The sequence below is a fragment of the Mustela erminea genome, chromosome Y (genome assembly GCF_009829155.1).
Source record: "Mustela erminea isolate mMusErm1 chromosome Y, mMusErm1.Pri, whole genome shotgun sequence".
In the NCBI taxonomy this organism is placed as follows: Eukaryota; Metazoa; Chordata; class Mammalia; order Carnivora; family Mustelidae; genus Mustela; species Mustela erminea.
In genome coordinates, this window is record NC_045636.1 from 2,994,372 (window position 1) to 3,021,861 (window position 27,490).

The 27,490-nt window shown below is 46.4% G+C and overlaps 2 protein-coding genes across 3 annotated transcripts in view; one reads left to right on the top strand and one right to left on the bottom strand.

Annotated features, from left to right (window-relative positions):
* Nucleotides 1-15,648, top strand: part of LOC116583898 — a 39,409-nt gene extending 23,761 nt beyond the window's left edge. For both annotated transcript variants that reach the window (XM_032331896.1, XM_032331897.1), the window contains exons 12-15: nt 5,368-5,503; nt 5,953-6,200; nt 13,945-14,078; nt 15,006-15,648. In XM_032331896.1, the coding sequence (XP_032187787.1) occupies nt 5,368-5,503; nt 5,953-6,200; nt 13,945-14,078; nt 15,006-15,278 (791 nt within the window). In that variant the 3' untranslated portion in view covers nt 15,279-15,648. The remainder of the gene's footprint in view (nt 1-5,367; nt 5,504-5,952; nt 6,201-13,944; nt 14,079-15,005) is intronic.
* A 6,489-nt stretch (nt 15,649-22,137) lies between these two features.
* Nucleotides 22,138-25,863, bottom strand: LOC116583940 (testis-specific Y-encoded protein 1-like). Its single transcript, XM_032331961.1, has 6 exons — nt 25,309-25,863; nt 23,845-23,922; nt 23,573-23,684; nt 23,226-23,371; nt 23,031-23,120; nt 22,138-22,365 (listed from the first exon to the last, which is right to left on the bottom strand). Exons 1-5 carry the CDS (start codon nt 25,861-25,863, stop codon nt 23,049-23,051), a joined length of 963 nt encoding a protein of 320 aa, XP_032187852.1. The 3' UTR covers nt 22,138-22,365; nt 23,031-23,048.
* Between the last annotated feature and the right edge of the window lie 1,627 nt (nt 25,864-27,490).

Sequence of the window (27,490 nt, forward strand, 5' to 3'; positions counted from 1 at the left end):
TAAACCTACCTTGTTGAGGACTTAAATTCATCAATGAATTTGTACTTTATCAAATGCTTTTTCTGCATATATTGAAATAGTCACATGGTTTTATACTTTTATTGATGTGGTGTATCATGCTGATTGATTTGTGATAATTGAACCCCCCACAACTCAGGAATAAATCTCATTTAATTGGGTGAATAATTTATTTAATGTATTGTTGGATTTGACTTGCTGGTATTTTATCAGGAATTTTTCCATCCATGTTCATCATAGATGTTGACCTGTTGTGGTCTTTTTTAGTGGAGGGTTTCTCTGGTTTTGGTTTTAGAGTAATTCTGTCCTCATAGAATGGATTTGGACATGATCTTTTTCTGTTTTATGGAATGGCTTGAGAAGAATCAGTAGTAACTCTAAATCTTTGGTAGAATTCATCTGTGGAGCAATCTGGTCCTGGACTTTTGTTTGCTGGGAATTTTTTTTATCATTACTATTACTGATTCAATTTGTATGATTATATATAATCAGCCTTTTCAAATTTTCAATTTCTTCCTGTTTCTATGAATTTACCCATTTATTGCAGGTTGTCCAGTTTGTTGGCATATAGTTTCTCATATTTTCTTATAATTATTTGTATATCTGTTTGTATATTTGTGGCGTTGGTTGTTATTTCTCCTCTTTCATTTGTAATTTTATTTATTTTAGTTCTTCCTCTTTTCTTCTTGATAAATCTGTTTGGAGGATTATTGATTTTATTGGTATTTTTCAGAGAACCAGCTCCTGATTTCATTAATCTGTTCTGTTGTTGTTGTTACTGTTGTTGTTTTTACTATTTTTAGTTTCTATATCATTTATTTCTGCTTTCATGTTTATAATTTCCTTCCTTCTCCTGGATTTAGTTTTTTTGTTTATTATTTTTTCTCTAGCTCCTTTAGGTGTAAGATGAGGTTGTTTATTTCAGACTATTTATTTATTTACCTAGTTATGTTAGTCATCATACAGCACTGCGTTAGTTTTTGATGCAGTGTTCCATGAGACATTATTTGCATATGTTACACCCCGTGCTTCATGCAGTACATGCCCTTTTTAGTACCCATCACCAGGCTGACCCATCCGCAATCCCCCTCCGCTCTGAAATCCTCAGTTTGTTTCCCAGAGTCCGTAGTCTGTCATGATTTGTCTCCCACTCTGACATTCTTGCTTGTTGAGGTAGGCCCATATTATTTCCCTCTTAGGACCACTTTTGATGAATCTCAGCAGTTTTGGACTATTGTGATTTCATTTTCATTTGCTTCCATGTACTTTTTAAATTCCTTCTCTGATATCCTTGTTGACTCTAAGTTCCACATATGTTTGGTCTTCCCAGATTTTTTTTTTCTTGTGGATGCCATCTTCTTTTATAGCACTGTGGTCAGAAAAGATGCATAGTATGACTTGAATCTAAAATTTGTTGAGGCCTGTTTTGTGGTCTTATATGTGATCTATTCTAGAGAATGACTCACGTGCACTTGGAAAGAATGTGCCCTCTGCTCTTTAGGAAGGAATGTCACACATATATATGTTAAGTCTATCTGGTCCATTATGTCATTTAAAACTGTTTCCTTGTTGATTTTCTGTGTGGATGGTATGTCCATTGATAAGTGTGGTGTTAAAGGCCCCAACTATTATTGTTTTATTACTAATGAATTCCTTAATGTTATCAACTGCTTTAGGTATTTGGGTGCTCCCATGCTGGATGTATAAATATTTATAGTTTTTATATAATCTTATTGGATTATCCTTTTATGATTGTATAGTGCCTTTCTTTGTCTCTTGTTAACAGTCTTTGTTTTAAAGTCCAGTTTGTCCCATAAAAAAATTGCCACTGTAGCTTTCTTTTTATAATCATTCATAAGAGAAATGTCTCTTCATCCCTTAATTTTAATCCACAAGTGTCTTTAGGTCTAAATGGGTCTGTTGTAGACAGCATAGAAATGGGTCTTATTTTTTCATCTTTTGTGTCACTCTTTGTCTTCTGATTGAAATATTCAGTCCATTTACATTCAACATAATTATTTATAAATACATATCAATGTATTTTGTTGTTTATGAAGATTTTCTTTGATCATATCTTGTATTTCCCTCTTTAGTGGTTTGCTGATTTTCTTTAGTAATATACTTGGATTATTTTCTCTTTATTCTTTCCATATTTGTTAGTGTTTTTGATTTATTGTTACCATTAGGTTTGTATATAATAATATCTACATTTAGAAGTCTATATTAAGTTGATAGTCATTTACATTTAAACCCACTTGTTATTCTCCTCCTTTCATTTTAATATATGCTGATGTGTATGTATATATATATATATATATATATTTATATATTTATATATATATTTATGAGAAACGATGAATAAGAGGGGAGGGGCACAGAGAAAGGAAGCGAATTTTAAACAGGCTTTCTGCCCAACATGGAGGTGGACTTGGGGCTTGATCTTACAACTGTGAGCCAAAATCAAGGGGCTCAACCAAATGAGCCAACCAGGCCCTCTATGCTTTTAAATTTTATTTTATTTTTTAAGGTTTTATTATTTGACACAGAGAGAGAGAATGAGAGCAAGCACATGTAGGGGGAGCAGCAGGCAGAGTGAAGGGGAGAAGCAGACTCCCCGCTGAGCAGGGACCCCCCCCCCATACAGGGCTTGATCTCAGGACTCTGAGACCATGACCTCAGCCCAAGGCAGCTGCTTAACTTACTGAGCCACAGAGGCTTCCCATATGCTTTTATATTTTAAATTCTTTTATCTTCTTAGTTCCTTACTCAACATTTTATAAAAATATTCATTTTTACTGCCTTTATGTTTCCTACCTTCATGCAATAACTTTTGGTCTCCTGTTCCCCTCAGAGTGTCCGCTTTTAATATTTCTTGCAGAACTGGTTTATTGGTCACTAACTCCTTTAGCTATCCCTTTTCTGGGAAACTGTTTTTCCTTCTGTTCTGAATTATATAGCCTTACTGTATAGAATATTCTTGACTACAGATTTTTCCCATTTAGCACTTTGCTTTGAATATATCATGCCACTGCTTTCTGCTGAAAATCCACTCTTCTCCTTATGGACTTTCCCTAGTATGTAACTGTCTTATTTTATATTGCTGCTTTCAAAATTTTGGTTTGTCACTCTATTTGCTAGTTTAACTGTAATATATTGTCATGGACCTGTTTTTTGTTGAGGGGTTTCTGTGTTTCTTGGATCTGGATTTATTTTCTTCTCCTGATTAAGGAAGATTCAACTACTATCTCTTTAAGTAAATAGTCATTTTTTCTCTTCTTTCTGACTCCTATAAAATGAATGTTACTACGTTTGATGGAGTCACTAGGTTTTTTTTGTGTACTGCTCTCTTCTCTCTTCTGCTCAGCTTAATTAGTTCTGTCATTATTATTCTCTGTCTTCTTTATTCTGTTTTCTAGATCATTAATTTGTTGCTCTGTTTCTGCTATCCTAATCTTTGTTCCTAATCTTCATATCCTAATCTTCGAATGAGAATATTTCTCATTCATTTATTGAGCTCTTTTTCTCTGATGTTATTTTTTTGTGTGTGTGTTAGTGGTCTCACTGATGTCTTCTGCTCTTTTCTCAATTCAGTGAGTATTATTATGACCATTATTTTGGATCTTGTATCAGTCATGTTACTTAGTTCTGTTTTGCTTAGACATCTGGCCCTAACCTTATCTTGTTCTTTTATTGAAGATAAATTTCTCCATCTTTTGATTTTGTCTAAGTCTCTGTGCTTGTTTCTTTGTGTTGGGGAAGTTAACTACATTTCCTTTTCTGGATGGTAGTGACCTTAGGAAGAAGAGGTTATGTAATTTCCTGCTGTATAGTATCCCTGTTCTCCACAGGCGCCACTTTTAGGCATGCTGCCAGTGTGCACTGCATTTGTTCTCTTGTTACATCCTAGCCACTTTATCATTCCAGCCAGTCTTCTACATAGGCTCTCTTTGCCTGTTCTGGGCAGTGTTTAGTCTCTGGCCTAATGTGATAGGTTTTTACTATGTGTGCTCTGGACTTCTTATGAAATGAAAAGTATTTGCACTGCCTCTGGAGCCAAGTCTTCACAAAACTCTCACGTTGGGAGATACGGGCAGGCAGGGGTTTGTGCTGGGCTTATGGGGAAGCCCACTGTGGTGAAAAATCCACCAGACTGAGATTGAGACAAATTTGACTGAGAAGGGCAGCCCTGCCAGAGCACAAAGGTGTGGAGCTTGATGTAAACAAGTTGTGTAGCAAGTGACCATGTGCACTGGTTACCACAGGTGGCCCTGTGTTTATTCTGAAGGGCAAAGGAAGTAAATGGTGCCTGTTAGATCCTTTATTCCTGGAGTGGTGCCTGTTAGATCCTTTATTCCTGGAGATGGTCTTTTTGTGAACACTACCTCTTTGGGACATCTTCTAAAATAAAGCCTCTCTGCTGTGTGCCCCAGGTGTTCTTCATATTGCTGTTTCCACACTCTATGTTCCAGTCTATTTACCTGCCTTTTTTCTAGGAGAAGTGACAGTGCCTCTGAACTTTCCCAGAGCCAAGCCTACTGGCTCTGGTAGGTCTTTACAGTCTTCAGCCCTGCTGGTTGCAAGAAATTACAGCATTCAGCCCCTTTTTCTTTCCAAGCTAATTCCTAAGGGGTTTGCTTTCCTTGTGTATGTGCGTGCTGGTGTGTCTGTCACCCTTCTTTTCCACCATGCCTCCCTACTCAGTGCAGTGGCCATGATCTATTTTTCTCCTAAACCACATCTACATACTTTCTGCCTTCTTGATATGGCTTCTTCTGTCTCTAGTTGTGTAATTTGTTCTCTCAGTCTTCAGATCAATTTCTGTTGCATTTCAGATAATTTGATAGTTATGTAGTTTTGTTCACTGGGTGACATGACTGTAGGGTCTTCCTGCTGTGACACCAGCATTCTCTCCTAAGTGTCAGTAAAATGTTAAAAGTATTTAAAAATTAAAAGTGGTTTAAAAGCTCAGTTCCTCCAGTACCACTTAAGTTAACTTTTTAATTTATTTCTCTAATAAATAGTCAAATAAAATTTTGCTTCATTTTTATTGTTTACTATGTTAGTGACACCTAACTAAGTAAGCTAACAGTTGAAAAAGAATTCCACTTGGGATGAGACCTATAATAGTTCCTAATATTTTGACAAATGAAATGTAATTAAAATGGGCCATAAAGAAATGATGGATTTGGAACATAACAATAAGGCAATTATTCTTTTTAGGGAAGTAGCATATATGTAACTATACAGACTGTGTTTGCAAGTCAATTTTGATAATAATGATGAGCTTAGCAGGACTAGGAAGGATGAAAACTTTTAAAGATGGGCTACTGAATTTACTATAATTCTCAGCTTTAGCAGATCGAATTTCTCTACGATATACCATGCCTTGGCAAGCCATGATCATCAGCTGTGGCAGTCAAATTTGCAGCGGTTCCATTGTTAGCAGCTCTTGGGTTCTCACTGCTGCCCATTGTGTCAGAAACATGTAAGTTTGCATCTGCTTCATCTAATACACTTTACTACAGTATTTTTAAATTAGTTAATGGAAGTCTTCTTTGGATTAATTTACTTCATATTATCTTTAAACAGTACTCTTATCTCTATAACATCTTTGTATCAGGCCAAGCAAGTAATTTGCCTCAATGTGCTTGATTGATATCTGTCTTAGCTAATACCTTTCTAATTCCACTGTGTATGAATTTTGAGTTTTTGTAGGGTTCCGAATTCCCTACAGGTTAAGTAGGAACATTGTACGTCATAACTAGTGAAATACATTAGGATGCCTAATAACTGATGGCTGCTAAGTTCTCATATTTCCCAATGAATATATTCATAATTTTTAAATTATATATTTATTTTCTTTTTTAAATTAATTTTATATTTTCAAGCCAATAATTAGAATATACTCTAATTGGTCTTGAACTACATACTTAGGAATCCTGAAGATACTGCTGTAATATTGGGCCTGAAGCACCCTGGAGCATCTCTGAGAGTTGTTAAGGTGTCTAACATTCTACTGCATGAGAGATTTCGGTTGGTGAGTGGGGCAGCAAGAAATGATCTAGCACTGCTGCTCCTTCAAGAGGTCCAGACTCCCATTCAGCTCTTAGCACCCCTGGGACATCTAAAGAACTTCAATAGCTCAGAATGCTGGCTTTCTGGGCCAAGAGTTCTCAAACCAGGTCAGTAGTTACTTTGCGTATTAGGACAGTGGTTCTAAGACATGTGAGATGGAGGGTCCATTATTTTTCTTTTTTATTTCTTTTTTATTTATTTTCAGCATAACAGTATTCATTATTTTTTTCACCACACCCAGTGCTCCATGCAATCCGTGCCCTCTATAATACCTACCACCTGGTACCCTAACCTCTCACCGCCCCGCCACTTCAAACACCTCAGGTTGTTTTTCAGTGTCCATAGTCTCTCATGGTTCATCTCCCCTTCCAATTTACCCCAACTCCCTTCTCTTCTCTAACTCCCCATGTCCTCCATGCTTTTTGTTATGCTCCACAAATAAGAGAAACCATATGATAATTGACTTTCTCTGCTTGACTTATTTCACTTATTTCTCTTCTATCCTGTCCATGTTCCTACAAAAGTTGGGTATTCATCCTTTTTGATGGAGGCATAATACTCCATAGTGTATATGGACCACATCTTCCTTATCCATTCATCTGTTGAAGGGCATCTTGGTTCTTTCCACAGTTTGGCGACCGTGGCCATTGCTGCTCTAAACATTGGGGTACAGATGGCCCTTCTTTTTACTACATCTGTATCTTTGGGATGAATACCCAGGGGTGCAATTGCAGGGTCATAGAGAATTTCTATTTGTAATTTCTTGAGGAATCTCCACACTGTTCTCCAAAGAGGCTGCACCAACTTGCATTCCCACAACAGAGGAAGAGGGTTCCCCTTTCTCCACATCCCCTCCAACACATGTTGTTTACTGTCTTGCTAATTTTGGCCATTCTAACTTGTATAAGGTGATAGCTCAATGTAGTTTTGATTTGAATCTCCCTAGGGCTAGTGATGATGAACATTTTTTCATGTGTCTGATAGCCATTTGTATGTCTTCATTGGAGAAGTGTCTGTTCATATCTTCTGCCCATTTTTTGATATGCTTGTCTGTTTTGTGTGTGTTGAGTTTGAGAAATTCATTATAGATCCTGGATATCAGCCTTTTGTCTGTCCTGTCATTTGGAATAACTTCTCCCATTCCGTGGGTTGCCTCTTTGCTTTGTTGACTGTTTCCTTGGCTGTGCAGAAACTTTTGATTTTGATGAAGTCCCAAAAGTTCATCTTCACTTTTGTTTCCTTTGCCTTTGGAGACATATCTTGAAAGAAGTTGCTGTGGCTGATATCGAAGAGATTACTGCCTATGTTTTCCTCTAGGAGTCTGATGGATTCCTGTCTCACGTTGAGGTCTTTTATCCATTTTGAGTTTATCTTTGTGTATGGTGTAAGAGAATGGTCGAGTTTCATTCTTCTACATATAGCTGTTTAGTTTTCCCAGCACCATTTATTGAAGAGACTGTCTTTTTTCCACTGTATATTTTTTCCTGTTTTGTCGAAGATTAATTGACCATAGAGTTGAGGGTCCATATCTGGGCCCTCTACTCTGTTCCACTGTCTATGTGTCTGTTTTTATGCCAGTACCATGCTGTCTTGGTGATCACAACTTTGTAGTAAAGCTTGAAATTAGGTAACGTGATGCCCCCAGTTTTATGTTTGTTTTTCAACATTTCCTTAGTAATTTGGGGACTCTTCTGATTCCAACCAAATTTTTGGATTATTTGCTCCAGCTCTTTGAAGAATACCAGTGGAATTTTGATCAGAATGGCATTAAAAGTATAGATTGCTCTAGGCAGTATCGACATTTTAACAATGTTTATTCTTCCAATCCAAGAGCATGGAATGGTCTTCCAACTTTTTGTATCTTCTTCAGTTTCTTTCATGAGTGTTCTGCAGTTCCAGGAGTACAGATCCTATACCCCTTTGGTTAGGTTTATTCCGAGGTATCTTATGGTTCTTGGAGCTATAGTAAATGGAATCAATTCTCTAATTTCCCTTTCTGTATTTTCATTGTTAGTGTATAAGAAAGCCACTGATTTCTGGACATTGACTTTGTATCCTGCCACGTTGCTGAACTGCTGTATGAGTCCCAGTAGTTTGGGGGTGGAGTCTTTTGGGTTTTCCATATAAAGAATCATGTTATCTGCAAAGAGAGGGAGTTTAACTTCTTCCTTGCACATTTGGATACCTTTTATTTCTCTTTGTTGTCTAATTGCTGTTGCTAGACTTCTAATACTATGTTGAACAAGAGTGGTGAAAGTAGGCATCCTTGTCTTGTTCCTGATCTCAATGGGAAGCCTCAAGCTTTTTCCCATTGAGGATGATATTTGCTGTGGGTCTTTCATAGATAGATTTGATGAGGTTCAGGAATGTTCCCTCTATCCCTATACTTTGAAGTGTTTTAATCAGGAACGGATGGTGGATTTTGTCAAATGCTTTTTCTGCATCAATTGAGAGGACCATGGGGTTCTTCTCTCTTCTCATATTAATTTAGCCCAGGAATGAATCCCACTTGGTCATGGTGGATAATCTTTTTAATGTGCTGTTGGATCCTGTTGGCTAGGATCTTGTTGAGAATCTTAGCATCCTTATTCATCAGTGATATTGGTCTGAAATTCTCCTTTTTGGTAGGGTCTTTGCCTGGTTTGGGGATCAGGGTAATGCTGGCTTCATAGAAAGAATCTGGAAGTTTTCCTTCTGCTTCAATTTTTTGAAACAGCTTCAGGAGAATAGGTGTTATTTCTTCTTTGAGAGTTAAGTAGAATTCCCCATGGAACCATCAGGTCCTGGGCTCTTTTTTGGGGGGGAGGTTTTTGATCACTGCTTCAATCTCGTTACTAGCTATCAGTCTATTCACGTTGTCAATTTTGGGAGTTCCTAGTTTTCCAGGCATGCATCTGTTTCATCTAGGTTGCCTAGCTTATTGGCATATAACTGTTGATAATAACTTCTGATGATTGTTTCTACTTCCTTGGTGTTAGTTGTGATCTCTCCCTTTTCATTCATAATTTTATGAATTTGGGCTTTCTCTCTTTTCTTTTCGATTAGTGTGGCCAATGGTTTATCGATCTTATTGATTCTTTCAAGAATCCAATTTCTAGTTTCATTGATATGTTCTACTGTATCTCGGGTTTCTACCTCATTGACCTCAGCTCTAATCTTGATGATTTCCCTTCTTATGTATGGAGTTGGTTTGATTTGTTGTTGATTCTCCAGTTCTTTAAAGTGTAGAGACAGCTACTGTGTTCTAGATTTTTCAATTTTTTTGAGGGAAGCTTGGATGGCTATGTATTTTCCCCCTTAGGACTGCCTTGGCCTGAATCCCATAGGTTTTGGACTGAAGTGTCTTCATTCTCATTGGTTTCCATGAATTGTTTCAGTTCTTCTTTGATCTCCTGGTTGATCCAAGCATTCTTAAGCAAGGTGGTCTTTAGCTTCCAGGTGTTTGTGTTCCTTCGGAACTTTTTCTTGTGATTGAGCTCCAGTTTCAAAGCATTGAGATCTGAGAATATGCACGGAATCATCTCATTCTTTTGTTATTGGTTGAGTCCTGATTTGTGACCCAGTATATGGTCTATTCTTGAGAAGGTTCCATGTGCACTTGAGAAGAATGAGTATTCTGTTGTTTTACGGTGGAATGTTCTGTATAAATCAATGAGGTCCATCTGTTCCAGTGTGTCATTCAATGCTCTTGTTTCTTTATTGATTTTCTGCTTCAATGATCTATTTCTGACAGGGGCATGTTAAGATTTCCTATTATTAATGTAGTCATATCAATATGATTCTTTATCTTGATTAACAATTTTCTTATGTAGTTGGCTGCTCCCATATTGGGGGCATAGATATTTACAATTGTTAGATCATCTTGGTGGATAGTCCCTTTAAGGATTATGTAGTGTCCTTCTGTATCTCTGACTACAGTCTTTAGTTAAAATCTAATTTATCTGATATGAGAAACACTCCCCGACCTTCTTTGAGGCCCGTTGGCATGAAAGATGCTTCTTCATCCCTTCACTTTCAGTTTGGGTGTATTTTTAGGTTCAAAATGGGTCTCTTGTAGACAACATATGGATGGGTCCTGTCATTTTATCCAATCTGCAACCCTGTGCCATTTTATGGGCGCATTTAGGCCATTCACATTGAGAGTGATTATTGATAGATACGTTTTTACTGACATAGTGTTACCTGAAGTCTTTCTTTCTGTATATTGTCTCTTTATTTCTGTTCAATGCTATTCTTAGGATTTTTTCCTCATTTATAGAACCCCCCTTAATAGTTCCTGCAGTGTCGGCTTGGTGGTTGCATAGTCTTTTAAGCCTTGCTGGTCTTGGAAACTCTTTATCTCTCCATCCATTTTGAATGTCAGTCTTGCTGATTAAAGTATTCTTGGCTGCATGTTCTTCTCATTTAGTGCCCTGAATATATCTTGCCAGCCCTTTCTGGCTTGCCCGGTCTCTGTGGACCAGTCTGACATTATTCTGATGGGCTTTCCTCTCTTATAAGGAGCCTCTTTGTCCTAGCGGCTTTCAAGAGATTATACCTACAATTATAATTCCTCAATTTGACTACAGGTGTCGTGATGTTTTTTTGGAATGTATAATCTTGGGTGGAGACCTTTTGGCCTCTAGTACATGAATGCTGGTTCCATTCACGAGATTGGGAAAATTTTCATGAAGAACTTGTTCCACTATATCTTCTAGACTTCTTTCTTTCTCCTCCCCTTCAGGGATTCCAATAATTCCAATTGGATTCCTATTCTAATAATTGGAACATTTCATGGCATCATTTATTTCCCTGATTCTGTTTTTGTGGTTTCTAAGCTGTTTGTTCCAGGCTTCCTCCTGATCCTTTCTATCTGTTTGTCCTCCAGATCACTAATTCTATCTTCTGTCTCAGTTACCCTAGCTTTGAGAGAATTTAGATTAGATTGGAACTCCTTGAGAGCATTGTGAACCTCAGCCCTGGTAGCTTTAAGCTCCGCCCTAACATTTTGAACATCATCTCTCATCGCTCAGCTCGGCCCTAATCAATTCCGTTTGGTCATCCATGGCTTTCTCCTACCTAGCTATTGCCTGGATAATTGTTAGCCTGAATTCTCTTTCCAACATATTGTCTATGTTGATAGCAATTAGCTCTGTTGCAGAAGGTCCATCCTCTGTATTTTTCTTCTTTGGGCATTCCTCCTCCTAGTCATTTGGTGAGAGATGTTTGAATAGATGTAGCTGGATGTATTGACCATGGTGCAGTCAAGGTGCACTGTGGAACACTTCTGAGCAATCAGGATTCGCCACCCAAATGAGAGACAAAAGAAAAGAAAAAGAAAAAGAGAGAGAGAGGAAAGGGAAGATGAAAGAGAAGGTTCAGCCCAGATGGGCCCCAAGGTAAGATTTATGAAGTAGACAAACAAAAACAGACAAACAAAAAGAATGATAAAAGTTTATGACAAGAGAAAAAATATATATATGCAAATAAAGGAGGAACCTCATCAAAAAGAACCCCAAGTGTAAAATTTATATACTATCAGGACAAACACAGAAACACTGGTGGAAGAAAAAGATGGGAAAGTGGTTGTAAATTCTCAGTGTGTGCGAGGAAGTTTGTTTTGATTCTTCCTGGATGTATCTTGATATCTTTGTTAAATGACTCAACTTTCTAAGATAAAGGGGGATTAAAAATTGGTTTACCTATAGGGATAGTATTGATTGGGGAAAGGGGATTACTTTGAAGTTTAACTCTATATGAATATTATAAAACAACAATAAAAAGGAATAAACTAAACTAAACGAAAATTTAAAAAAAGAAATTCAAAAAATAGAAATGCAAAAGAAAAACATAGGTGTATGTATCAAAAAGTTCAGGTTAGAAAGTTATTATGGAATTTGATGTACTGGACAGCTCACTGTGATGGTAAATAGGTTAAAAAAGTTATTTATATAAAAAAAATGAACCAGAGTAGTGGGAACGAGTAAAAAATAAAAGTTTTCCTATGAAGTAGTGGTGGTTGTTCTCTAGTCGCCTTTTTTTTTTCTTTCTTTCTTGATTTGTTTTCTGGGGGAGGGTCCTCCCACATGGGTTTTCAGTCAATGATGTTCCCTGAGATAAGTCCTCCTGCCCACCCCCCCAAGGGGGTGGGCTCTGAGGTAACTGGTTTTTTTCAGGCTTTTGTTCTCCGGCGGTTTTTGTTTGTTCACTTTTTTTTTTTTTTTCTCTCACCTTGACCAGTTTTGATGGTTTTTGTAGTTTTAGAGGAAAACAAAGTGCACCCTACCTCCCTCTCAGAGAGAAGCCTCAGTCTGGCTGCAGAGCCCAAATAAGTTCCCCCTTGGCCTCTGGCAGAGCAGGTTCCAAGTCGCGGTCCCTAGTGATGCAGGATCTTTTGCTTGTAGCCTAAGTGAGGGCAGCAGCGGCTGTCTGGGAGCTCCAGACTGCTGTAGAGGTTCCAAGCAGCAATCGCACACTGAGATTTTCCCGCTGACCCGGGCTGGTAGTGCCTGGTCTTTATTTCTGGGTCTAAGAGCGCCTGGCTTGCGCACACCTCTTTCAGGGGAGGCTGTGGGTCACGCGTGGGTCTCAAGCTCTGATAACAGGGTGCAGATCCGAAAGCACCAGGCTGGGCCTTTGTGCACCTCTCTGGGGGGAGAGTTTGGTGCACTTGTCTTAGGCTCTGAACAATGGTGCATATCAAAGGGCGCTGGTTGGGCCTTTGTACCTCTTTCAGGGGAGGATGAGGGGCACTTGCATCTCAGGCTCTATAGCAGGGCTCGTGAGTTCTGCCATCTGGTGTGGCTCCCATCCCCTCACAGGAGCCGGACCTCTTGTGTTCTCGGGCGCGCTGGCGGTTAGGGTCCAAGACCTGGTTTCTCCATCAGGAGGAGGTTTCAGCACCAGGGGTGGCTTTCCTGGGACTGGGGACTTAAGCCCCTGTCCCTAGCCGCCCCGATTCCCACAATCTCCCCCCTCCCCCGTGATCCTTTGCTCTTTTGGAGTGTTTTCAACCAGTCTCCAAGTTAATGCTGGTCCCCAGATGCAGGGCACTCTCGCTCGTATTGGGGTATTACTTTCCAACCGGTCACCTCTGGTGGCTCCCTCCCCCTTTTGTTTATCTTCCGATATCCGTCCGCTGTTCCCACTCCGCTTTACCTGCCCACTGGCATCTTCTGCCCCTGTAGAGATCCAGACGTGTATAATTCTGATCTCAGGCTGATTTCATGGGTGATCGGAGTTCTTTGGTAGGTAATCAGCTCACTTTAGGGTACAGGTTGAAAAGGCGCTTCCTCCTACTTCCCCGCCATCTTGTCGCCAATATTGAGGGTCCATTTTTTTGATGTTAAAATTTAGGTAAGAACTCTAACCAGCAGTGTCTCCATTATTAATTTTAATTTTTAATCAAAATCAGATATACCCTGGGATTGGTTTTACTTATAAAATGATAGCATTGATAATAATTCCATAAGTTTTCAAATGTGCAAAACAATGCAAGGAAAATCCTTCTATGCACAGCCAAGCTCCATAAATAAAACAAGCATGAACTGCTTCCTAAGTATGTTAATTTTATAATAAAGAAAAACATAGGTCTTTGTTTTTATTTATATTTAAGAAAATGAAGCTAGATATGTCTGAAATTTATTTTACAAATGAAAATCAAATTGTTAATTATTTGAAATGCCATTTAAAAACTGAGGGGAATTATAATGGATAAATTTTTGCAGTAAGATGGTGATAACAAATAAATGAAATTTCTTAGAACTAAAATTTAGAGATAATTTAAAGTGATCATGATATCATCTTATTAGTTTGTGTTAAAATGCAGTCTATGTCCCTTGGATTTCTTACTTTTTACCTCTTTTTTTCTAGGAGAGACTGATGAGGATCCAGAAATGTTACAGATGCAGGTGATGGGAGCTTCAAGTTGTGCCCACCTCTACCCTGACATTGGCAGTTCTATTATCTGCTTCATTACTCAGGCGAAAGGCTTAGATACAAATGTGGTATACAGCTCCTTTTCCTATTTTTAAAATTCTAATTTATAGAAACTATAACTTTTTCTATTTATAAAAGTGTAAACCATGTAATCAATAAGTTAGAAATATAAGAAATTGGATTTTTATTGAATGGGAAAAAACAAAATTACAGAACAAACTTCCACAAAAAAAAATGTTATTAATCTCCAGTTTATCTGACACTTGTTATTCTTTTTTAAAATTTATTTATTTGACAGAGAGAAAGAGAGATCACAAGTAGGCAGAGAGGCAGGCAGAGAGAGGGGGAAGTAGGCTCCCTGCTGAGCAGAGAGCTTGATGCGGGGCTCAATCTCAGAACCCTGAGATCATGACCTGAGCCGAAGACAGAGGCTTAACCCACTGAGCCACCCAGGTGCCCCTGACATTTGTTATTCTTAACTATCAACACTGAAGAGTTCTTTTAGTAGTTTCCAAAGAAATTAGACATTTCATATAATTCTGTATCTACTAATTTCTGCCTCCTAAGTTTCATCATATGTGAAACCTTAATTTGCCTTTATAAACGCCATCTTTATGGACTGTCAGTAGCTTTATCAGCAGTATATCTATGAGAGGAATCTATTTGGTAATTATGTTGATTGTATTCTGTAACTATATGAGACCTCTTTATTTTTTCAATAGTTTTCCTTTTTTCCAACTAACAAAGTCTAATATTAATGATTTAGGGATGCCTGGGTGGCTCCATACGTGAAGCATCTGTCTTCAGCTCAAGTCATGATCTCAGAGTCCTGGAATCAAGTGCCACATCAAGCTTCTTGCTCAGCACGGAGTCTCTCTCTCCCTCCGTCTGCCACTCTCCCTGCTTGTGTGCGCGCACACTCTCTCTCTCTTCTTTCTGAGAAATCTTTAAAAAACAGAGTGATTTAACCAAAATTCTACTATTACCTTTCATAGGAACCTGTGACTCCTGGAAGTGCTGTTATGTGCAGACCAGTGTCTGGAAATGGCAGCTGGAGACAGATAGGCCTTACCAGTCTAAAGGCACTTGCTACCATTGTCAGCCCACACTTTTCCTGGATATTATCCACATCAGCAAAAGCAGGTCATCCCCTAAACCAGGCAGTCATGCCTTGGGTGGAAAAGCCAAAGTCATCCAGTCTTCATAAACAGGCAACAACACTACCACTTTCATCATTAATGATTCTTGCAATGCAGAGTCTGTTGTAAACCAGTGGTTGTCCTGAACACTACTACTCCAGTCACATTGTGATTTAAAAAAGAGATAAGAACATAAATTAAAACAAACCAGTTGAATTAAGACTCTAGGTTCTCCACAGTTATTCCTTATAAAAGCATCTATTCTATTAAAATAAGAGTCTACCGAGTTTAACAATTTGAAATTTCAAAAATTTAGAACTGTCCAAAATGACATTTGTATAATAGTGAATAAGGTAATAAAAAAATAAATTTCATCAACAAACACACACATATTATATTCTCACTATGTATGACTTTAGGGGGCCCATGTACTCCAAAACATATACAAATAAACCTATTCTATTTGTTAAGAATAAAGAGTATTTTATAATTTCAAGCAGTAAAAACATAGATTATTGTACAATGCAGACAAAACCTACATAAAAATAAAACTAAAAAGAATTGAGTAGTTTTGTTTGGAATTCCCTGATGCAATAAAACAACTTAACAGAGGGCTAAGAAAAGGAAAACAAGAAACAGAACCCGAATTATTAAAAATCACCTCGGTAAGAAGACAACAGAGTGTGGCTTGGATTATAAAGATTATAAAAATTAAGCAGAGAACATATATATAAAGGCAAGATAGTTGTATGAAACTGAAGAATCAATAAAAACACGTGCAAGTAATATAGCATGATATAATTAACTGCAATTGAAATTAAAATTAAGAAAAAAGAAAGTCTAGGAAAAATGAAAAAATATCACGAATACAATTGTCTGTAAAGGTATGATCATCAGAGACAATTTTATTTTTGTACAAAGAAATTCCATTGACCCAGCTTGGGAGACAGACGGCATGAGTCTTTCATGGAGCCAAAATAATACAGCAAAGCAGACCCAGATGCCCATCCCGTGAGACAATGTCTGGGCGAATCCTGTGGAGAAGGTGGTGGGAGTTGCTGTCAGCCAGATGACTACAGTGTGCACCCTTAAGAAGGCCGGACAGCAAGATGCTGTGGCTGGCATTCAGGTGACACAAAGCATGTATGCATGCACCTTCACCATTAGGGAAAGAGCACCTTGCATTGCATTCTGCCAATACTACAAATGCCATGGGAGGGGTTCCCAGTTTGCCTGGCCTGCAGAGGATAACATGTCCTCCCTCACCTTCCCATCTGCAGGCCAGCAAGATCAGACCATCAGTGGAACAGTAGGTTGGGCCATCACATCCTCAGTGCTGGCCTCTACGTGTGGAGAGAGAATACCCAAAGTGTGGCTTCGGATGAACAAATTAGGCTTGGGACATTTGGTTTGGGGCCAATGCAAGCCAATGACCCCCAACATTACAGGAACAAACGGATTTTTTACACCATGTCTCAGTCGACTCAGTTGTCAAAGTGCCACATGTACAGTGGCCTGGACTTGGAGGTACCTGTTGTGGTTGCTCTGGGGATTCTATATCCTCAACGTATGCCGGCAGTTCCATACTGATTCTTGAGGCCACGACATCTTCTGTGCCCTCGCACAGGTCTTCTTCGGCTCCGTCTCCTGAATCGGCGGTGGATGCATGCCATGGCTCCACTCCTAGGGCGGCCAGACTAATGTTATCGAGGGGGTTCGAACTGTGCAGAGTTCATGCCGGCTGCATTCTGAGGTGCCAGCGGTGTTCAGTACAGCCATGTGCTTACACACCCATGTGTGTTCAGACCAAGTTTTCTGTGTGTGCCCACAGGTGCACATCTATGCAGGTAGATGTAACACTACCGGAGGGGGTACACAGGTATGGCCTTCCATGTACACATAACTGCATATGGAAGCGTGACCACAGAAAGGCTTTGATCATCAAGTCAATGGGGCTGATGGGCTGGCATCTGGACACTTGCTGCCTCAACATGGGACGGGGCCAATGTTTCATGTTTAGTGGCTTTGTTTTGGCTTATGTTGTACAAGTCAGTCTTGCAGGGGCTGCTAAACAGGATACCCTCATGCTCCTGTCTAGGTGGTAAAATGGAAAGCAAGTGCGGTTTTGATTTTAGCTGTCCTGGCTCCCTGTTTTAGTGGTGGGGACGTGGGCCGAGACGCCCTCACCCTCCATGCACTGCCACTATGGGGCGCTCCCTGACGTCTGAAGGGATCCGCCCTCCACAGCCTCACCCTTCTGTCCTGGCAAGGCCAGGCCGGGAGAGGGGCCAGGCCAGGCTTCCACGTCAGCCCAGTGCCCAGAGCCCGAGTGACAGATGCTTAGGGGCGGGAGACCCTGTACCCTCCTCTCCCCTAGGCTTCACGTCCTTGACAACAGCCTACCAAATGCCACAAGCATAGAGAAATCCACTGTGGTCCCTGAAATGGCCCGGGCCGAGGACCCCTTAAGACCAGGCTCTACACGGGAGCTGTCCCGCTCCCGCTGCTCAAGGAAGAACCAGCACGTAGGGCATCTCAGCGGACGAACACAAGCAGAGCCAGGTGGCAGCATGCGGGAGCTCGTCAAGGATACTCCGGCATTTGCAGACCAAGTGTCCCAAAAGATCAGTCTCCCGTACGCTCCGAGAGAGACAAGCCTTCCCTCCTGGAGTCTCAGGCACCACCAACCGCCCCGCAAGGGGCAAGGCTTGCTCATACAGCTCATCAACTCCACAGCCTGACATGGAACAGGCGTTTCCCACTGCACAATGCAGGGACAAGAAGCATCCGTGACGTTTGACCGCCAATCCCTCCTTTGGGAAAGAGCCACTGCCGCAGGAAAGGTTCTTCTACCAAATGTGGGCAGGGGGGCTGGGCCCGCTGAAGGGCAGAAAGGATCCTCGGGAACCTCACCCTCAGGGCTGCTGCCCTTGGAGCCTCTATGTTAGCTGGGGGTAGAGGAGCGCCTGGCAGGCAAACGCTCACACCTCCCCCACTGTCCTGGCCGCAGACTGGAACCTCTGCCAGCCTCCCTGGGCAGACACGTCTCAGGTGAGTAGACACGGCTTGGGGGCGGTGGACCCAGGGGCTCGCCTCAACACCTCCCAGATGAGGCTTGCGACAGGTACTGTGCATGCCATAGCTCTGTCCATGGGACCGTGCACACGGCTAAGTCCTCAGAAGATGGACGGTGCCCAAGACGGTTGAAGCAGCCGGTGCGCACTCAGCCCTTCAGAAGGGGTTCATGCTCCCTGGGGTGTTGAGGAAGACTAGGTGCGCCTATCAGGGCATTTCCCTTTGGGGAGCATAGAGGGTAGGGGGTAGAGCATAAGCGGATAGAGGGCATTGGGCACTTGCCTTCAGACCAGGAGAAGGAGGTGTATCAGGCTCAGGGGCAGCACGGGACAGAGAGCACCCAGATGGGTGTCCTGGGTCTTGCATTCGGCAATACTCCACCCTCTCCTCTGTTGACCATCTGGGGGACCCCAAGCTAAGGTCCTAGGGAAGCAGGAAACTGGGGATCACAGGGAAGCATGGGTGGATTGGTATGAGCGTGTCTCTGGACACATGAGTGTGCAACGGTTGTGTGCCTGGGAGGGTGAGTGAGTGTGTGCAGGGCAAGACATGAGAGTGACTGAATCACTGTGTGTGTGGGGGGCAGGGGAGGGATTTACCGGTCTTGACCCTGAGTGTATGTGTCAGAGCCTGTGAGTGGCTAATAGTCTGTGGCAGGGGTGGGGGGTTTAAACCGATGGTGTGCCTGTGTGTGTGTGTGTGTGTGTGTATGTGTGTGTGTGAGTGGGCACACGACGCGAGACGCACAGCTTTGCCGGCCATTTACTCTCCCTCCGGCGTCCTGGACCAGAAGAACGTTGTCATACCTAAGTTCCCACTTACCCCTGTCCGCCCCTAACAGTTCCTCCACAGGGCCTGGCCTCCACTCCACAGCATTGTTTCAGCGTCAGAGAGGATGACCATGTCAGCAAGAGGCAGGCCCCTTGCCAGACCGGTAGCGAGCACGGGCACTGGGGTCCAACGGAAAATGAAACTACAGGCCCAGCCGTGCTGTGTGCAGTGGATGTGCCTGAGGACATCCCCAGGGAGCCCTCTGGAGGACTGGAATCGCCGTCCCCCAAACCCAGACACTTGATATGTTTGGCGCTGGCTCATCCTTCCCTTTCCTTGACCTCTGTCTTTACCCCAGGGAAGACATGAGGCCTGATAGCTGGCCTTTTGTTCATCTCCTCCCGCTGCCCAGCACCACCATCTGCAGGGGAAGGACCTCCCCCCGCTGGGATGCCGTCCCAGAGCTTGTTTGTCCTAGACTTCTGGGCAAGCATGAGGGCCCATCCCTTCCTCAGAATGGGGATTCCCAGGCAGCATCGTAAGCACCAACCTTACACCAGGAGCTCAGGCACACCACCTGCTCCTTTCCGTGAAGGAGCTCATTCAGGAGCCTACACACAGGAACATACAGGAACATGGGTGACATCGGTCTTCTACATTTCAGTGGTTTTCCGCGGGGGCCTCAGTCGACCGTGTGTTTCACCCCGGCACCAGGCTCCGTGGGAAGTTTTCACAGCTTCTGGTTGAGTGGGATGCTTCCGCATATGCATCTCAGCAGCGTGAACCTCCCTGGGTGGGACAGATACGCAGACACAGACACACGGACACACGGGCACTCAGGCACTCAGAAGGGGGCTCTGCATTCCCACACATGGTCGCTGAAACAAAAGAAAGGAGACGGCACATGCACACACAGACACACACACAGCCGCACAGACACGCACACACACACACAGAGTGAAAATACAAACACACCCCATCGGGCTCCATTCAAACACACAGACACACACATACACAAGTGCTCATGCAAACGCACCGAACACACGAAATACACACATGTATCTATGGAACTCAGGCATGTACACCAGACATGCTTGCAGGCACAGAGGTGCTCGTAAGCACACACACACACACACACACACCATATAGCTCTCACAGAACGTCTCTGGCACAGGCATACACATTTGGTCCCAACTCAAATAGACGTACCCAGGTGTGACCAGGGACACTGGTAGTCACACACACAAGAGACCACATCCAAAGCCTCTGGCAGACAGGCATACACAACTGACCCCAGCACATCGGAGCATGCACACTCACACAACTCTTACCCTTGAGGAAAGGGAAGAATGTAAGCAAAACCCTTGTTCTGCATCCTAAAAGAACGCACGTGTACACAAGCCTGCACACACACACACACACACACAGCACACACACATGCGCGCGTTCATTCGAACCCACTGTACACACTACATACACACTCGTGCATATGGATCTGAGGCATGCACACCATCCCTTGCATGCAGACACATAGGCGCTTGCAAAAACACTCGGGACACACCCAATTGCCACAAGGTCTCTGGCACAGGCATACGCATTTGGCCTCACCATAAAAATCATACACGTGTGTGCCCAAAACCACTAACATGCATACCCCACCACCTCTATGGCCTCTAGCCCATAGGCATATACAACTGACCGTGACACATCCGAGCATGCACACACGCACATAGCCCTAAGGGTACAGAAGCATGTAAGCAAAACCCATCATCTGTGTCATAAAGAACACACACGTAGCCACTCTCTCTCTCTCCTACACACGCACGCACAAACACACACACCATGTTCATGCTTACAATCACAACGAGTACTCTACGCACATACACCAAACACACACAGAGAGCATACGCAGGCATGCATCCCTGCCCTCCCAAACACACAGCTATGCTTGCAAGCACACGCACACACAGACAACACATACAAGGTCTCAAGCATAGGCGTACATAGTTGACCCTGCTCAAAAAAGAAGTCTGCCCCTGGTCCCCCGCAATCCATAAACATCCACAGAACTGGACACACTGGCATTCTCACCTGTCCGAAACGCATACTCCTACGCACACTCCCTGAGGATGCAGACACATGCGAGGAAAACACACGACCTCCCTGACTTAGAAATGCACACTCAACCGCTCAAGCACACCCACACGTGCACGCACACGCACACGCACAAAAGCCCATGCAAACCCACATGCATTCCCTGCACACATCCTATCTCTGTCACGGACTCATGCACCCTCAGCCCAAACACTGGACACAGAAGTGCACATGGAAATATACACCCACAACACACACCAAAGCTCTCCAGCACTTGTACAAAGAAGGCCCCAGAGAGACACAGACACACACACATGCACTACAGGTTCTTTACTGAAGAGGAGGCACACAATGCATACACGTGGTCGAGGGCATAGGGCCATTCCCCATTGCCCATTCACACACACACACAAAAACACACACACACACAAACACGTCCGTGTGCAGGCGCGGACCTGCCCTCAGCTGCTCCCTCACACATAAACACTCAGGATGTCACCCATCCCATGGAGCACACCTGCGTTCCCTCACACATCCGTGGAACTGTCCCCTGCGCTGCAGGAGGATCTGTTGTCACAGGGAGGGACCGAGGGACCGTGAGGGACCGCCTCGTCTTTGGTCCTCCCACGACCCTTGGTTTTGCGCTGGAGCTTTCCAAGAGCATGCATGGCATTGCAACTCAGCAATGCAGGGCACAGTTCCAGGTTCAAGGGCAACAGAAAAAGCTCTCCAAGCCATGTGAATACGGTGGTACGAGGAGCCCAGGGGCCCCCAGGGCCCCGCTCGGGAGCACCTTACCCCTCCTGTGTGCCCCGCTCTACAGAACAAGACTTCCCAAGAGAGCCCCGCCTCTTCCCATCCTCGGCCAGATCCTGCTTGGAAGGGTGGGGTTCTCTCCCCAGGCCAAGAACGGCAGTGCCCTGCCCCCTTGCTCTCCATCACCCCCACCCATGGAACCCAACAGGATGGGGGCTGGAGGGTCCCAACAGGCTTTTTGCCTCCTTGCCATTTCCTGTGCCCCCAATAGAAACCCACACATGGACACAAGGTGCTTTGTAACTTGTTTATGGCCCTTCTCCCTGACCCTGCAGCTAGGGGCAGGATCCTCTCTCGCGCTGCCCCTGCTGATCCTTGTCCCCTTTGCTGTCCCGTGCAGGCTGAGCACCACGGAGACGAGCCCATCCATGTCTCTCAACGGTGGAGGCCTCATCAGATTCTTCTTGGTGGTGCAACGCGGATGCTCTGTGATGTCCACTTCCACACAGCTGCCATGCCGTGACACACACACACACACACACGCACGCACGCATACACAAACACACACACACACAGAGAAACATGAAAATACACACAAAAGTCTTAGCTATTTGTGAAAATGTATGATGCCAGGGATAGTGAACGTGATGTTGTGAGCATGCCTTGTCCTCGTGGGATCCCTGTTCCTCCACAGCCAGGGCACTGTGACCCTGCTGGGGATGGCCTGGGACCATTCCCAAGGACGTGTGAACGGCTGTGGGAGGACACGCGGTGCTCAGGCATGTGGACGGCCGTCAGGGAGTCGTGGTGCAAGAGTGGGCTGGGACAAGGAGCCCGACTCCCAAAGACAGGCAGGCCATCCCCAACTGAATGAGTGGCAGGAGGACCGAGAGAGGGGCCGACAGCCATGGGAGACACTTCAGGAAAACGGGCTGGAGGAGCCTTGCTTCTCCGGATGGGCCAGGGGTTTTCCGAAGGACAGCATGGCGGGCATGAACCTGCCGGACTAGACCCATCCTCGGCCCTGTGTGTGCGCTCTGAGTTCCCCCAGGCTCACTTCCCACCCTGCCACCTGCTCCATGGGTCCAAGCTCCTCTGAGCCTCAGTTTCCCCGCCACTAAATTGACTGTCCCCTGGCACCCCTCCCCACAGGGCTCTGGACCCAGCCCTCCTGGCTCCTCACCGACAGGTCCTCCTCTCAGCTCATTCCCATAGGCCGCCTTCCTGCCTCGGGTAGTACTGCAAGGGATTGGGCCACAGGTCCTCGATGATGATCTGGTAGGGGACAAAAGGTCAGCTGAGCACGAGGCCCCCGACCCCGTTCCCCAGCAGCCAGGACTCCAGCATCTCCGCTGCTGACGAAGGCTGCAGGGGCCTCACCCCGGCGATCCTGTTGGACCCTGGGCAGCTGGGGTCACACAACCAGTTGAAGAAGTTCAGGCCGCTGGGGTCTCGCCTGCGGCTGGCAGCACCACGTTCATAATCCCAGAACCACTGGACTGGAGTGCAACGAGTCTCCCTATATCCTGCGGGACGAGGAAACTTAAGGGAGGCTCTCCGAGGCCTAGGACCCACGCCTGCTCTCGCTCTCAACCGACGACCTCTCCCCCTTCCTGTGCCAGATCCCTGCACTGCCCCGACCACCCCGCACTCCTCCCTTTCCAGCCCCGGGCCCTCATGCCCGGCAGCCCTCCGCCAGCTCCTCTGAACCTCAAGCCCACACCTACCGCCGATGCTAAGGTGATACTCCTTAACGATCACGTCGTTCTGGAAGTAGGGGTTGCTCCCAAAGTAAAACATCAACCTGCAGCGGTACTTGGGACGACCCAGTTCCTCCACCTGCCGCAGGAAAGCAAGAGGAGGGGGAGGGGGAGGGGGCGTTGACCCAGGGTGTTCTGCGTGACTGACTGACCGCGGCTCTCAGCAACTCTGCCGCACCCACTCCAGCTCAAACCCCACTCCCAAGGCACCACCGTTGGCCTCAGGCTCCAGGGCTAACCTCTAAATAGGTCATGTAGCTGAGCATGTCTGTGTCCTCGTCACCTATCACAGCTGATATCTGGGGGTGATTCAGGATCTGCCTTGGGTCAAGGAACCTCGACGTCAAGGGCACCAGGAAGAGAACCAGGAACGCCCTGGCCCTACCCGACTGAGAGCCAGGGACGGAATGCGGCCTGTGCAGAAACAGCAGGCACTGCCCCCCTCCCAACCTCCCCAGCGCTTGCCCGTTCATCACCATGCACTGCACTGGGTCATCGCAGGGCTTCGAGGATCAACAGGGCTGAGGCTCCCGGGGCCCAAGAGGGCAAGGCCAAGAGCCCGCCTGCTCTCCCTGCCTACGTCCTCTCTGGCCTGTGCCCGTGCTCGGCTGGGCCAGGAGGCAGTCAGTCACCACTCAGGATGTCTGGATGGGCTCGGTCCCCCTCACGGCCCCGTTTGCTTGTGTGCTCACCCGAGGCCCTGGGCCCTTGAGGGACCTTCTGTGCCCACAAGGGGGCTCCTCCGCTCGCTTGCAGCATGGCTGCACATCCAGGGTCCCAAGCAAGGGCCTGGCAGAGTCAGCCACACAGGGAGCAAAGGGGTAGGGCGGGAGGAAGGGGCGGGAGGGAGGAGGCAGAGAGACAGAGACACCCAAACCCTGACGACCGACACAGACGGAGGGCTGGGAGGGTTGAGACAGAGAGAGGGAGCGAGCGAGCGCCGGTGGGGGACATGAAGAGGGAGAGGCAGGGAGGGAGGAAACGTGACTGTGAGCACCAGGGCCAGGGGCCTCGGCCTGCTTCAGGAGGGCCTGTGGAGACAGAGTTTGTAGCACCCTGGGCACCGTGTCCAGGGTCCCGGGGCCCGCTGAAGTCTGGCAGCCTGCTGACTGACGCTCAATGAGTGCAAGCGCACAGAACTCTAGGTCTCCTGGGAACTCAGCAACGATACACGGTTTGAAGGACACGGAATGAGGCGGGCAGCCTCTCCATCTGACCCATTTACCCCCCAAATCCTTTCCTTCCAACATGTGCTCTGAGCCAAGTGGGCCTGGGCTTCACTAGGAGTCAAGAGGGTTGACACGGGTTCCGGGACCGCAGAGGCGTGTGGGGGTGCTGCAGCCCCAAAGCACTGGCCCGGAGCTTCCACTCAGAGAGGACTCCACAGGTCTCAGGCTCTGCTTTTCCCGCCAACGCCCACTCCCCGCACCCACCACATCCGGGACCACCCACTGCTGGACCCCAGCCCCCTAGGCAGTGCAGTACAAGGGTAGGCCCAGGGCTCGGGGGGTTGCGCCCACTGCTGGCCGAACAGCCTACTGCTGGCAGGTGCCCACTGCTGGAGGCGTGGGGGCCGTGGTTGGGGGAGCCCGGCCCAGCTTCGCAGTTCTCTTGCCCCTGGATCAGGCTCTGCTCCCTGCTGCCCTGCTCCCACTGTCGTCCACAGGAGCCAAAACCCAGCCGGAGCCATGAAGGAAGGATACGGCGTGTGCCCAGAAGCCAGGACTGGCCTGGATGACGGCCCTCCTCGGAGCCAGGTGACCACACCGCTTCTGATTCATCCTGCGCTTGAGCCGCAAGTAGGCCCTGGTGGCTTGGGCATCCACTGAGCGGAGCGCTTCCTGAACCACCTGCAGCGCGGCAGGTGCGGCCCCGACTGTGTCGGGCCGGGGCACCGGCTCTGCCTGCGACAACTCCTTCGGCTTCTCGACCCGCTCTGCTTGCGCCACCTCCTCGTCTTCCACCGCCAGAACCTCCTCGTCTTCCACCGCGGGCACCTCCACCTCTGCCAAGTTATCCTCCACCACCAGCACCAACTCCTGCCCCCCACCGGCCTCCTCTCGGCTCTCCTGGGCCTTAGCTTCCCGCACAGCCGCGGCCACCACCCCCGCAGCCTCCTGGGCCAGAAGCGCCCCCGCGTGCCCCCAGGAGCCGTTCTCCCTGAGGGCCCCCGCCTCCTCACCGCCCCTGTCTGGGACCAAGGTCGTCCCGGATTCTGTCGCAGCCCCGCCTTCCCTGGACCTCGACTCCCTCTCCATGTGGCCATGGCCCTGAGCCCGGGCAGCTGCGGAGGGCCGGCGATGAATGTGGCACCGGCAGGTTCAGCTCGGACATCCGGGAACCGTGGTGGGCAGCAGCCACTTATCCGAGTGCGCGGGTCTGAGGCACCCATGTGCACAGGGCCTCCGGGCAGCCGCGGCCGGGGCTGACACGGCGGGACAGGGCGTGCTCCCGGCGAGTCACGCATGCGTCCTGGGAGGGATACAGCCTCCGATCCCAGCGCAGATCGCCGGTTGCTCTGCGGTCTAACCAGCGATGGGGCAGTGGGCGTGGTCACCACCAGCCTTGTCCCTGGCAGGCCCCAGAGCCAGCCAGGAAGCCTGCCCTTGCCCCTCCACCGCGGTGGCCTCCGCGCCTCTCAACCCTTCTTGTTTTTTTTTCAGAGACACATCTCAGGCCTTCCCCACTAGTGCCCTGGTTATCACAGGCCCATTCGCCCCTTTCTCATCCGTCTGTCCAGGACCCCTCGCCTGTCGCCAGCAATTGAAATCCAGCGGCTGAATCCCGTGTCTGCCCGCCGCCCGAAAGCCTCCCGCGCGCTCCTTCTCAGCAGAACGGGGGAAAAGCCCTGGGGGCATCAGCTGGTGCTCCAACTGAGCCACATCACTGCCCTGTGGTTTTCCCCCTTGACCTGCCCAGTGGTAGAGGGAGCCAGGAGCCTCCCACCAAGGTGCTGGGTGCTGGGACCATCTGCCTCCCGAGCCCACCACCTCCCTCCCGGCTTTCCTTAAAAGAAGGAAACTGCACACAAAATACTTTCCCTCAAGTAAATTAGCGAAAAGAGCCAAGGTCCCTGGCCACCTGGGTGCCCACAGAGCCGCTAAGCAGCCCCAGGGAGGTCCGGGATTGGGACTGGGCAGCATGCTAATGGGCCAGACTTTTAATCCAAAGAGAAACTCTGCAAATTGTCTGACCAAGCCAGTGGCCAAAGGCTCCCACTGTGCTTTCCTCTGCCCGACTCCTTTCCCTTTTTCTCTGTGTGTCTTTTCCTCTTTGCTTTCTCCTTCACCACCGGACTTTCTTACAAGGGCTCTTGTGTCTTTCTTCTAGCTCTGCTCCAAGTTCTGCCTTAGTCTGTGTCTGCCACTGAGTGGAGTACCAGCCGGGGAGGGGATGGACAAGTGAGCACTGACAGCACATGTGCCCTTTCTCTGGTACTCACCACGTCCTTCCGGTCCGAACCACACCTCATAGAGTCCAAGAGCCAAGGGGGACGGGGGTACTGTGGCGGGCGGGATAGGACACATGCTGCCTGAGGGGTCAGGAAGGCTTTCTGGGTGAGGGCAAGGCCATCAGCCTTGTGGTTGCATCATGGGAGGGCCTCCTTTAAAAGGAATGGGTCAGTGTGTCCTGGGGGATTTTGACCGGAAAGAAGCCGGAGGAACTCCCTTGGCGTTAAGTGCAGGGTGTGTGTCCCCACAAGTGTCACTCTCTCAATCTGCTTCTCAACACAAACACACACCCCTGCAGGGAGAAAAATGCATGGCTGTCTATGGGGAGATGAAAAAATCTGAGACAGTCCTTGAGACAGCGCAGACTTCGGAATTACTGGTACAATCTAAACTGACCAGCATGTGCCTTCCTGCCCAAGCCATTGGAGGAGGC